The sequence below is a fragment of the Ammospiza caudacuta genome, chromosome 4 (genome assembly GCF_027887145.1).
Source record: "Ammospiza caudacuta isolate bAmmCau1 chromosome 4, bAmmCau1.pri, whole genome shotgun sequence".
NCBI classification, from domain to species: domain Eukaryota; kingdom Metazoa; phylum Chordata; class Aves; order Passeriformes; family Passerellidae; genus Ammospiza; species Ammospiza caudacuta.
Genome location: NC_080596.1, coordinates 48517202 through 48528028, shown reverse-complemented (window position 1 = coordinate 48528028; position 10827 = coordinate 48517202). Strand labels below are relative to the sequence as shown.

General features: G+C 42.1%; 1 protein-coding gene across 1 annotated transcript; it reads right to left on the bottom strand.

Moving 5' to 3' along the window:
- Positions 1 to 1158: 1158 nt before the first annotated feature.
- Positions 1159 to 5565, bottom strand: FGF20 (fibroblast growth factor 20). Its single transcript, XM_058803973.1, has 3 exons — positions 5040 to 5565; positions 2769 to 2872; positions 1159 to 2241 (listed from the first exon to the last, which is right to left on the bottom strand). The coding sequence occupies exons 1-3, from the start codon at positions 5563 to 5565 to the stop codon at positions 1996 to 1998; spliced, it is 876 nt and encodes a 291-aa protein (XP_058659956.1). The 3' UTR covers positions 1159 to 1995.
- Between the last annotated feature and the right edge of the window lie 5262 nt (positions 5566 to 10827).

Sequence of the window (10827 nt, the reverse complement as noted above, 5' to 3'; positions counted from 1 at the left end):
TTTTATGGTAAACTGGAGTGCATTACAATGTTATTTTACTAAGATGTCTTCAGTGTACTGTAGATCTTCCATTTCCCATTTTTCAGAAAATTTAAATGAAACCTTTTATCTCAGTAATTTACACATTGCTAGGCACAAAGTGCTGAAACATGCTTTTGTGTATCTGCATTCCATTTCTATTTGGCAGAAAGTAAAATGATTTTGTCAACAATCCATCAGTAACCTAAGCTCATCCACCTCTCACTATAGAGCAGAAGCAGCTCTGGCACAGTGAAGGTTCTAGCAATGTGCTACATACTGAAAAATGCTTTCCATTGATACCTTGATTTTATATAAATTATGCATGTGCAGTACTTGAACCATATACAATTGCCTAAACCTGAATGGAAATGAGTTACCTTGAACAGGAGCCCACTGGGAGCATTGGCATCTGAAACACGAGACCCCTCTGGTGCCCCCTCCTGAACTGCCTTCCCTGCAGTTTTCCTGGGCCAGCCTTGTCCATGCAGGTGGCAATCATGTGACAGGTTCAGCAGGTTTAGGTCTCAATCACAAATCTGTCATTACCCTTTGTATTCCTGCAGAGCAGACTTCCCCATCAGTTAATATTCAGATGAGTTTGTGCTTCATATCTGACAGTTCTGAATTAAATTAGGATGATCTGCCTGTTTTATAGCTGTAAGTAGCACAGACACAGCTCATCTTTGTTCTGACAGCTTTCACAGAACCTCTTATGCTGAAAATATTGTCTAGATGAGGAATTAAGGTAAGAAAGTTGCCTTCCTAGGCTTCTCTGTACTCAATAGAGAAACAGCTCTCACTCAGAAGCTTTTCATACAGCAGTATCTGAAACTTTGCACTCTGAACTTGTTTCCCCTTAGCCATATTGATAGAAACAATAAATCATGAGAATACTGCATGAAGATTTTACCAGAGAATAGCTAATTGTGTGTTTGTAAAGATAGTACAAATCCTTTGGCCAAAAACCATCAAGCATGTTGTGATTTGAACCAAAATTTCAAGAGTTAATATTAGTTTTTCTTTCAAGGTAACTGCAATACACACTTCACAATCGCTGCAGATGTGAAATGTTGTATATAGTGTGCTAAGAGATTCGCAGTTTAAAAATAACAGTAAACCAAAGAAAGTGAAGTAACTTTTAATTCCCTTTTTAAATGTGCATTTGAATTTAATACAATCTGTAAGGCACTCTCATAAGTAAAAAAAAATTAAACATTCTTTTCCAAATAAGGACAGTTACATGGTAATGGTATGCTCATAAAATATAAACTTATCTGTAACTGATAAACAGTGAAACACAAATGTTCAGGTTTTGGATGCATTGCAATGCAATGCCATTTTTGTATCATGACACTACTCAGAGTAAATATTGGCACTGTAAATGATTTCTCATTGGGGTTAGGAACTTGTATTCTCTTCATATCCCAGTAAAAAATAAACTCTTCAATAAATAAATATATAAAATAAATATATGCTATCTGGAGATGTATAAATAGGTCCATCCTGAAGAAAAGTTCCAGTTTTGACTGCTATGTATTGACATCTAACGTCCATCACTAAAGTAGAGCCTGTAAAACTTCACACAGTTCCCAGGATTTATCACTATTTTATAGTCCATTTCTTTCTACTTCTTCCAGCATTGTCTCATCCATATGATGCAGATGGTTCCTTGCCAATCTACAGGCCACAGGTAATCCAGACAGAATTGCCAGGAGTTGGTTATGTTTTAAGAAGTCCCTCTTCCCCCTGGTGGCTGGCTACCAAGCCATTCAGCAAGTCTTGAGGAGGCTGGTCCACACTCATCTTTGAGGCTTTGTCTCCCACATCCAGTGGCTAGAAACAGAGGCCTGCCCCTCACCAAGTGGGTTCTTCACATCCAGCATCCTCGACCGCTGCAGGTTCCTCATGCTGGCACTGCCACGAAAGCACGGGCAACAGCTCCAGTTTGCTTATCTGCCAAAGCTGCCTCTTGGCTCAGCTGTATCCTAACACATCTTTGTACAGTTCTGGAACTCTTTCAGGATCCACAGGCCGGGGCAAGAAATGTGTGAATTTCTGATGTCTTTTGGACCTTGCCCCATCTCTAGGAGTACCATCTTTATTAAGTGCTACAAAGTACCTCCGCCCTGAATCTCCATGTTTGTAGACATTGGATGAGTAAGTGTTGTACCAGTTTTCCTCAAATTGTTCCCTGAAGATGCACTCAGAAGTTAGTTTCTCCTACAAAAAGAAAGAGAAAAGAAGCATAAGTTAAACTGCCACTAGATATTTGAAGACATGAAAAAAGATATTATAAAAATAAACAAAATGCTTTAGGCTTTGTGTAGCCTTACTTTTCATTTAAATGTCAACAAACCAAACCCAAGAAGAGTATGTAGATCTGACAATGAGTTTGGAAACTTGGACCTGTACGTCTACAATTTTAGATTTAAAAAATGAATTAGTTAACATTTACTACACGAAAACATTACTAATTTATGATTTACTTTAAATTTATCTTGGAATGTATTATATTATGAATTGTTCTGTCTTGGGCTAGCTGCTGTTCTACAAATGAGATTTGGTAGACGGACTCAAATGCAACACAACAGAGCAGGGAGTATTTACATATTTCTTTGTGGTGTGCATCACTTCTCACATTTTAAACTGGAATGATTACAACCAAAGGAAGTGGAGAAACAGTATTTTATGTATGAATATAATATAAGTATAGAAGATGTATGAGCTGATATGAAAGTGGTACTTACAGAGCCATAGAGTTCTCCCTTCTCATTCATTCCAAGGTAAAGGCCACTGTCCACGCCTCTAATACTGACCAGTCCCACTGCCACACTGATGAATTCAAGGATACCTGGAAAAAATTGCTTTAATTAGTTTTGTAACCATAAAACACATAGCATCCAAAAACTCAGTTGAAAACAAGTAGAAAACGCACATACAACAGTAAATGTGGCCTAGTTTCTCTGAAATTTCAAACACTATATGAAAATATACACAATCATCACAGGAAAGCAGTCTGAGAAGCCTCATCTAGGAACTTGAATCCTTCACCATTCAAGAAACTTTTTCAAAATGTTGATATGAAAGGATTTTATTCAGCACTGAGACTAAAGCCATTACTACCATGCTGTTGGAGTCTTTAATGACTGTACACTATTTGCTAAACTGCCTACTCAAATATTGGAAGATCAGTTTGAATTACCTGAAAATATACCTTACTACTTCTACAGAGTTATCTTAAAAAAACACATCCATTATTAGACCATTTGAATGGAAATCAAAGTACAGATGGGAATTTTATATAACAGAATCTACCCACAGAAAAAGAAAAGTATTTGCCAGACATCTTATCTAGCATATGGGCCCACACCTCTTGACACAACTTGCTGTCTTTAGTGCAGGCTTTTAAAGTACATAAAACATGCTGCTTTTTTTGCTACTATTTGGATTATAACGTTATTTATATTACATTTGCCCAAAAATGTAATATATATTAATAAAGTATTTGAGACATGAGGTACTATTTGAAGCCTGAATTTGGCAAAGGTAAGCCAACATACACCAATTGATATGCACAGATTACAGCACATCCAAAACATGAAAGAAAAGGAATGTGTGAACTGGCTTTTTGGAAGTTGTTAACAACATAAACAAAGCCTCAAAAAGAAGTGCCAGAATCATATCTCAGATACTGCTGTTCAGCAGCAAAACCACAAAATGTTTTTAAAAAATCCCTGAATCTAAGGTAAGTAGTTTTAAATAGTGCAGCTGATTATGACTTTTTGTCTGTTTACTATTTATGATTTCAGGACAATTTTTAGTCTCAGACAGATGGACTATCTGGACTAACCAATAATTTTAAATGTTTTCAATTTTAATTGAGCTTCGGCAGGTTTCTTAGTTGTATTAAAAACAGCAAAGAAAATAAATCCTTTACAAAGAGTAAGCATTAGAAACTGTATCACACATAAATCATCCTCGTTTTCCAGTTCATAAAGCACAGAGTCCCATAAAAGGTTTGGAGGCATTTTGTCTTTCTGATATCATTTTCAAAGCCACTCTTTTCCAAAAGCATAATAAGCAGGTGATACAACCCACAAAGAAACCACATCAGACAAACCCGCCAAGAGTAGTGGTAGAAAAAAGGTAGTACAATTCTAAAAAGCCCACTAAATGTTAGATCTATAGCTAACTTGATTTGCTCTTTAAAGCAAACATTTATTTCATGTTTACATGCTGTAGGAAATCTTTTTTCTGAGAATAACTGTCTGACTACTGCTCCTTTAGTTCTTAAAGCATCCACGTGCTATAAAAGCAATTAAAAGCCATTCCAGCAGATTGTTTTGACTATGGGGAGGATAGGAAGCTCTTTAATCACCTTTTTACGACTGCTAAACGAATACAAACCAAAACTCACATGTAGTTGACGACAGCAGGTTTGTTCAGATGTCCAGCCTCTACAACTACTATTTAGGATTTACTCTCATATCACAGGTTGCCTTCTCCTCCTTTGGGTTTATTGACAGAGAAGGCTGGCTGGGAAGCATTTTAAGCACTTAATGAAAGAGGCATTTTAGGCTCTTCTGCTTCAGCTTTATATCCTTCTGTGAAGCAAAGCAGTCTAATGCAGCCTCAGGATCAACATGCCCAAGTCTGTGAGCTACACCATTTTACAGAGGCCCAAGAAGCTCCGATACCAATAGTGAATGAAAAAAGGATCAGTCTGACTCCCGACCATTCCCATAAACCTATGGAATATGCCTGTGCTCATAGACCCCAGCACAGGCTGAGCAGCGCCTGCCTCCTGACTCACCTGGGATGCCCAGCCCTCCCTCACTACCTGCCCTGGTGCAGACCCCATGGCCGATGAAGCCTTTCTGTTCCGGGGACTCATCCACCTGCCTCGGCATCCCCAGCATCACATCACCCTCCTCAGAGCAGGGCTGCTGCCGCCCAGGCACACACCGAGGCGCTCACACACCCACACCCGCACCCGGGGCCGCGCCGCAGCCGCCTACCGAAGAGGCTGTGGTCCTGGCGGGTGCCGCGCACGCTGCCGTCGGGCAGGATCTGCAGGTGGAAGCCGGTGCGGCAGTAGAGCTGCCGCCGCCGCAGGATGCCCTGCAGGTGCGCCAGCTCCGCCGCCGCTGCCGCGGCCGGGGCGCGGCGGTCCCCCCGCTCGGCGGGGGCGCGGCGGTCCCCGAGCAGCGCCGGGCGCTCCCCGGCGGGCGGCAGCAGGAAGTGGGCACCCACCGGCTGCCCCAGGCCGTCCAGGCCGCCCAGGAAGCCGCCCACCTCGGCCAGCGGAGCCATGCGGGCGCGGGGCGAGCGGGCTAGGGAGCGGCGGCGGCAGAGAGCGGCTGCCGGCCTCTCCCGGCGGGCATGTGGGGGTGCGCGGCGGAGCCCCAAGCATGGGGAGCCGGCAGGGCCGAGCGGAGCGGACCGGGGCCGAGCCGTGCTGATCCGAGGCGGTGCGAGCCGGGCGGCGGGGTGCTGCTCATCAGCCTGCCGCGTGTGTATATATATACGGCGGTCCCCTGACATATGCTAATGAAGCCGCTGCGGGGAGGCCGCGTTTGAAATTGTAAACCGGCTCCCCCTCCGCTCGCACCTTCCTCTGATGTGCGGCGCGGCGGGGAGGGGGCTCCGGGCGCGCCCCCCGCGCGCTGCCGGGCGCGCACACGCGCGGCGGGGGCGGGGGCGCGGGCGCGGCCCCTGCGCGGAGCGGAGCGGAGCGGCAAAGGGGGACGGGCGGGAGCTGCCGGAGCATTACGTGGACAGGTGCAAGGAGAGGCAGGAGGGAAGAAGGAGAAAGGGCGTTACCTGAGGGTTAGACCTGCCCAGACACACATGAAAGAAAAAACCCGAAGATCTGACAGCTTTACTCCCTGTTTCTAAAACGCTAATAAAATGTACATGCATTACGCTTCCCTTTTATCGCTTCAACTACAAGGAGGGGAATTTCTAAAGAAATTGGCATAGTCAGGGAGGTGCTTTCCCCTCTGCAAATTCTCCCTCGCATTTATCATTAATGTGACACTAAACTGATCTATCGTATTTGGGTATTGACAGGAGGTGTTAAAAACATAAATGGGCAGCCCCATAGTTTGGGATAAATATTTTCAAATCTTTTGCAGAGAAGAAGAAAGAAAGATTGTGGCTCATCTAATCCATCTTCTTTGGGGTTTTTTATTGAGCCCGTAGCCAAGGTCTGTGAGCATCATAAATTAGCAATATTATGTACTGAAAGATCCCTGTTGTAGTTCTACGATATTTTGAATCGGTTTGGGACTTTGTTGTCCTGTTCCAGAGGAGCATATGCATTTTTTTCCTCCCCAGAGTAGAATGGTTCACACAGAAAAATATATTTTGGTGGGAAACATATTCACCAATGGTAAAACAATGCTGAATTAAATCTAAAAGTTTGACTTTTGCCATCTTTCCTGACTTTTCTGTAAAGTCTAATGAATTTTAGAGCTTAAATGACATGAGCTATCTCAGCATCTAAGATATGCAGTTCTTTGCCAATGTTAAAACATGGTATTAGAGTATAAAATGTAAAGATCTTTCATAGGTAATTCTTTCAAAAGTTCAAGAGAATCACTTGGTGGTTTAAGGTTTCATTTAAACAAAAAAGTTGCAGAGAATCATGAGAGATTAGTTCTCCTTCTTGCTTCATGGTCTTTTCAGTCACAGTCTAAATCTGAGAGATCAAATGGATTTGACTGCTTACCTTTATTTGCTATGGAGAGTATAGGGCTAATTAATTGGCAGGTGCTTTAAAGCAGGTAATGTGACACCTTTTCATCATTGCAGTCCTAAGTACTGCCCCTGTGTGCACCTGAATTATAAAAAGGCTGCTTTAAAGCAAGTGATTTACTGTGGAGGGATTTAAAACTAAAAAAATTAATGCTAAATACAATGATCAGATAAATCACCTCAGAGGAGAGCACAGGCAGACCTGTTCTGAAGGCAGTTACAGATAGATGTTATATTATTTTACCTTTCAGATAACAGGAGCCTGTCATGTGGTGGGACCCAAAAATCTACCATAATCGAGATTTCAAAGCACATCTGTGTAAACATTATCACATCAGTGTAAAACATCAACCAATGAGCTTTCTCTTTGAAGCAAATCTACTTAATTGTAGTGCTAAATCAAAGAAATAGATCAAAGTTGAATAATCTATATAGCACCTATTTCTCAAATAGCCTGTTCACTGACTACTCAAATACACCAAAAATGTTTGAAACAAACATCAAGTATTTTTATTGACATGACTGACAGGTCAAGATCAAACTGCTCATTACAGCTGTTGAGTTGCAGGACATGCAGCAGGATGGTACAGTTAAATGGAGGAGGTATCTTGTTCCAAGCCCAAAGATGCTCCCACACAGATGCTGTTCCTGGGTCCAAGCAGTACCCTTGACTCCTACAAACAGCAGAGGGGTCTACGGTTCAGATAACATTCACTGTCTCCAGTGGAGAAGGGTTGGGGTTATTTTGAACAAAAAAAAGTCTTCAGCAATCACACACTGAAAGACCCTTATGGCTAAATCTTTCCTGTTATATAATGGAAACATTTAAAGTAGAGCGGAATACATAACACTGATCTTTTCTGAGTGGAGTCTTTAATGTCTGGGAACTAAACCGGTTATGCTGTTTTATAAAGTACCAGAAAAGAAACAAAAAGATAAGATTTTGTGTGTGTGTGTTTGCACTAGCCATGTGACAGGAAAAGATAACGCTAAAGATTTTTTTTTGCACCTTCTGAAACTATACCATGGGAAGTTAAATAATTTTGAAGAGTTTTTTTACAAGAGTACATAATTCAACCTAAAGTATACAGTACAATCTAATCAACTCTACAAATACTTCCTAGAGACGGCACTCTCAGTGTCATTGAACAAATATATATGTGGTCAAGATTTTATTTCCATACAAGTAGTTAGGACTTCTAGAGACAATACAATTACTGTATATTGCCTAAGAATAGCATGTTGTCATAAGCAAAACCTAGTGGCTACCAAAGGAATGGAGAATTAATGACTGAAATTTTTCATAGATAGTCTACACATAAATGAAGAGACAGATTGATCTGCATATCTAAAAAACTCCTGTAAGATATTAAACTTTAGGTCCTACAATTTATTGCACCTTTGTTAATTTTAGAACTCCCTCACAACAGTTCTGTGCCAGCCATGAATTTTTAATGATATAATAAAATATTGGAAAGGGAGGGTTCATGAATACATAAGAAACAAACATTTGGTGGAACAAAAACCATGGAGTAGCACCAAGGGGATATGTCCAGCTGGAGATACCTATGTATCATGGCCAGTCTCAGATTCTTCCCAGATTTGGACACAAAAATATGGTTCTCTGCTTTCAGGAAGGTGACCAGAACATGCACAAGTTACAATGAGTGGGAAAAAGGTGTATTTTTGTGCAGAATTCACTGTGAAGAACAGAACCTTTCCAAGGCTCCATGTACAAATTAAGGCATAATCTGATGACCTTTAAAATGCAATACCTGCAGATTTTAAAAACATTGAAAGCTTTCTCTTCTGAACAGATACAATAGCAGGTATGTATACTTATATGTATATTTCTATTTAACTATTTAAGAAACGCAGATGAGGAAAAAGCAACAAGGATTTTGTTTTTCCTGTGGGAAGGAAGTTCTTCCACCTTCATGCTTTGTTTTATTTCTTTAATTGAAGAAAAAAATTCATAGAGCTTTTTAAGATTCATGATCTCACTGTCCATGCTTTTGTTGACACACATGAATAACCCCTACATATGCAGAATGGAACAGAGAAACTATTGCAGTGAGCACATATTTTCATGGCTACACTCAGTGAGAATACACTGTTTCCATATATCAATATTCATTTGACAGCTTTTTTTTTAATCCTGTAAGTGAATCATTGGATTAAAGCAACATTAATTTTTTTAAATGACATGCTTTCTGAATCTCTGCATACAAGATGTTCAGACAGTGTATGTTTTTAGACTTGCTGCACAAATAAATTTTCCTCTTGTTCCTAAGCAAACACTTCACCAGGGGAGTTCTGCCTAAAATTACCTGGGTGTAAGTAGTTGCAGATGTGAATTGAATTTTTGAAGTGAAAGAAATTTTAGCCTAAAGGTGTTATTGAAAATCAGTAAAATGTGGCTAATTAATTTCAGGGAAATAGTGTGAACAGGCAGATAACTCATGGTTCATGACTACAGTTTAGGTGACTGATGAGCTCTTGACAGGTTTACTTTGGGACACCACACTGACCAAAAGTGGTTTCTTTTCCAGTCAAACCAAAAAGGTAGACTATTTGAAAAAGCTAATTGTATTGGTGAATGAGGTCTCCTAATGAGGCAGCTAGAACTGATAAGATCCAAGAGCCACATTCTACAAAATTTTCCAGACTGGATGCTTAGTCATGTACTTGCAAGAAAAGTACTTGTGTTCCAGTCATGCTAAGCATCAGAAATTATTATTGCCTTGACTCATAAACGCTGGTCTCCATATTGGCCTTTAGTCATTGAGTACAGAGATGTAACTCAGACTTGCAGACAAGGATTTTGCTTGGGAGTCATACATATAAAGTATAAAATAAAGCAGCAGATTATTTTTAAAAACACTCAAAAATAGTTTTTGACAGTTAATAGACAGGGAATAATGAGGTCAAGGGAATTACTTGATGAATGAATTGGCTTGCAGTATTCTAAAATTTTGAAAGAAATGCAGTAAATCCATCATTCAGCCCAGATGCTTGCCTTTCCAGCCATAGCTGTGAGGTAACTTAACCTTGGCCATGTTTACAGTTGCATGATCTGACTGACTGTCAGTTGACAAAGATGCCCACATTTACTCCTTGACACATATCATAACCACTGAATGTGACTGAAAATGCATGAGCGTGTCTTAAAGGGTATCAAGATATCATTTTTGTATTTTCCAAAATCTTGTTCATAATAATAGAAAAAGTCATTTGAGATTTGGGGGGGCAGGTGGGGAGAGAAAGGATAAGTGGCTGAAACTTCGGTAAAATGTACTTATGTAAAGAAGAAAAAGATTAAGACTGTGCCATTGCAAAAAAAAAAAAAGCCATAAGGTGTGTTGTATCTTGAAATACTTGTGTGCAGTTTATGAAGTTTCAAGTTAATGTAGGTTGTGATGCAGGTTGTACCATGGAAGAATGCCCTCACATGAAACGCCTGACAAGATTTATTGCCCATCAATACCAAGCAGGCAGGGACAAAGGACCATGCTCAACTTTCACAACTGGTCTTCAACGAGCCCTTGGTTATGCTAAGGAAGCTACCTGTCGCCAAGAATATTTATCAGAGGAGAGGCTGTTGACATGGCAAGGACACTCGGGCATGGTGCGGCACACTGGCCCGGGAGCAAGGCCGTGGAGTAACGATGCGGAGCACGATGCGGAGCACACGCGGCCCCGGTGTGCGGGCAGAAGGCAGCAGGGGCACGCCCGGCTCTGCCGCGCTCACGGCAGCTCCCCGCATCACCCTGCCCGGCCCTTGGGCTCACACTGCGCGGTCCAGCTCCGTGCCGCATCCCCGTGTTGGGTCTGGCGCCTCGCATCTCCGCTAGCCTGGCCGCGCCCCGCCTGTGGCGCAGCCCGTCCCGCCGCCTGTCCCGGGAGCAGCGCCCGCGGGCGGCCCGGCGGCGGCGCGGGGCGGGGACTGCGGGGCCCGCTCGGTTCCCCACCCCCTTCCCCGCTTCTCGCGAGGCTTCTGCCGGCACCGGGGGCTCGGTGCGCCGGGCGCTGGGGCGGAGCGGGGCT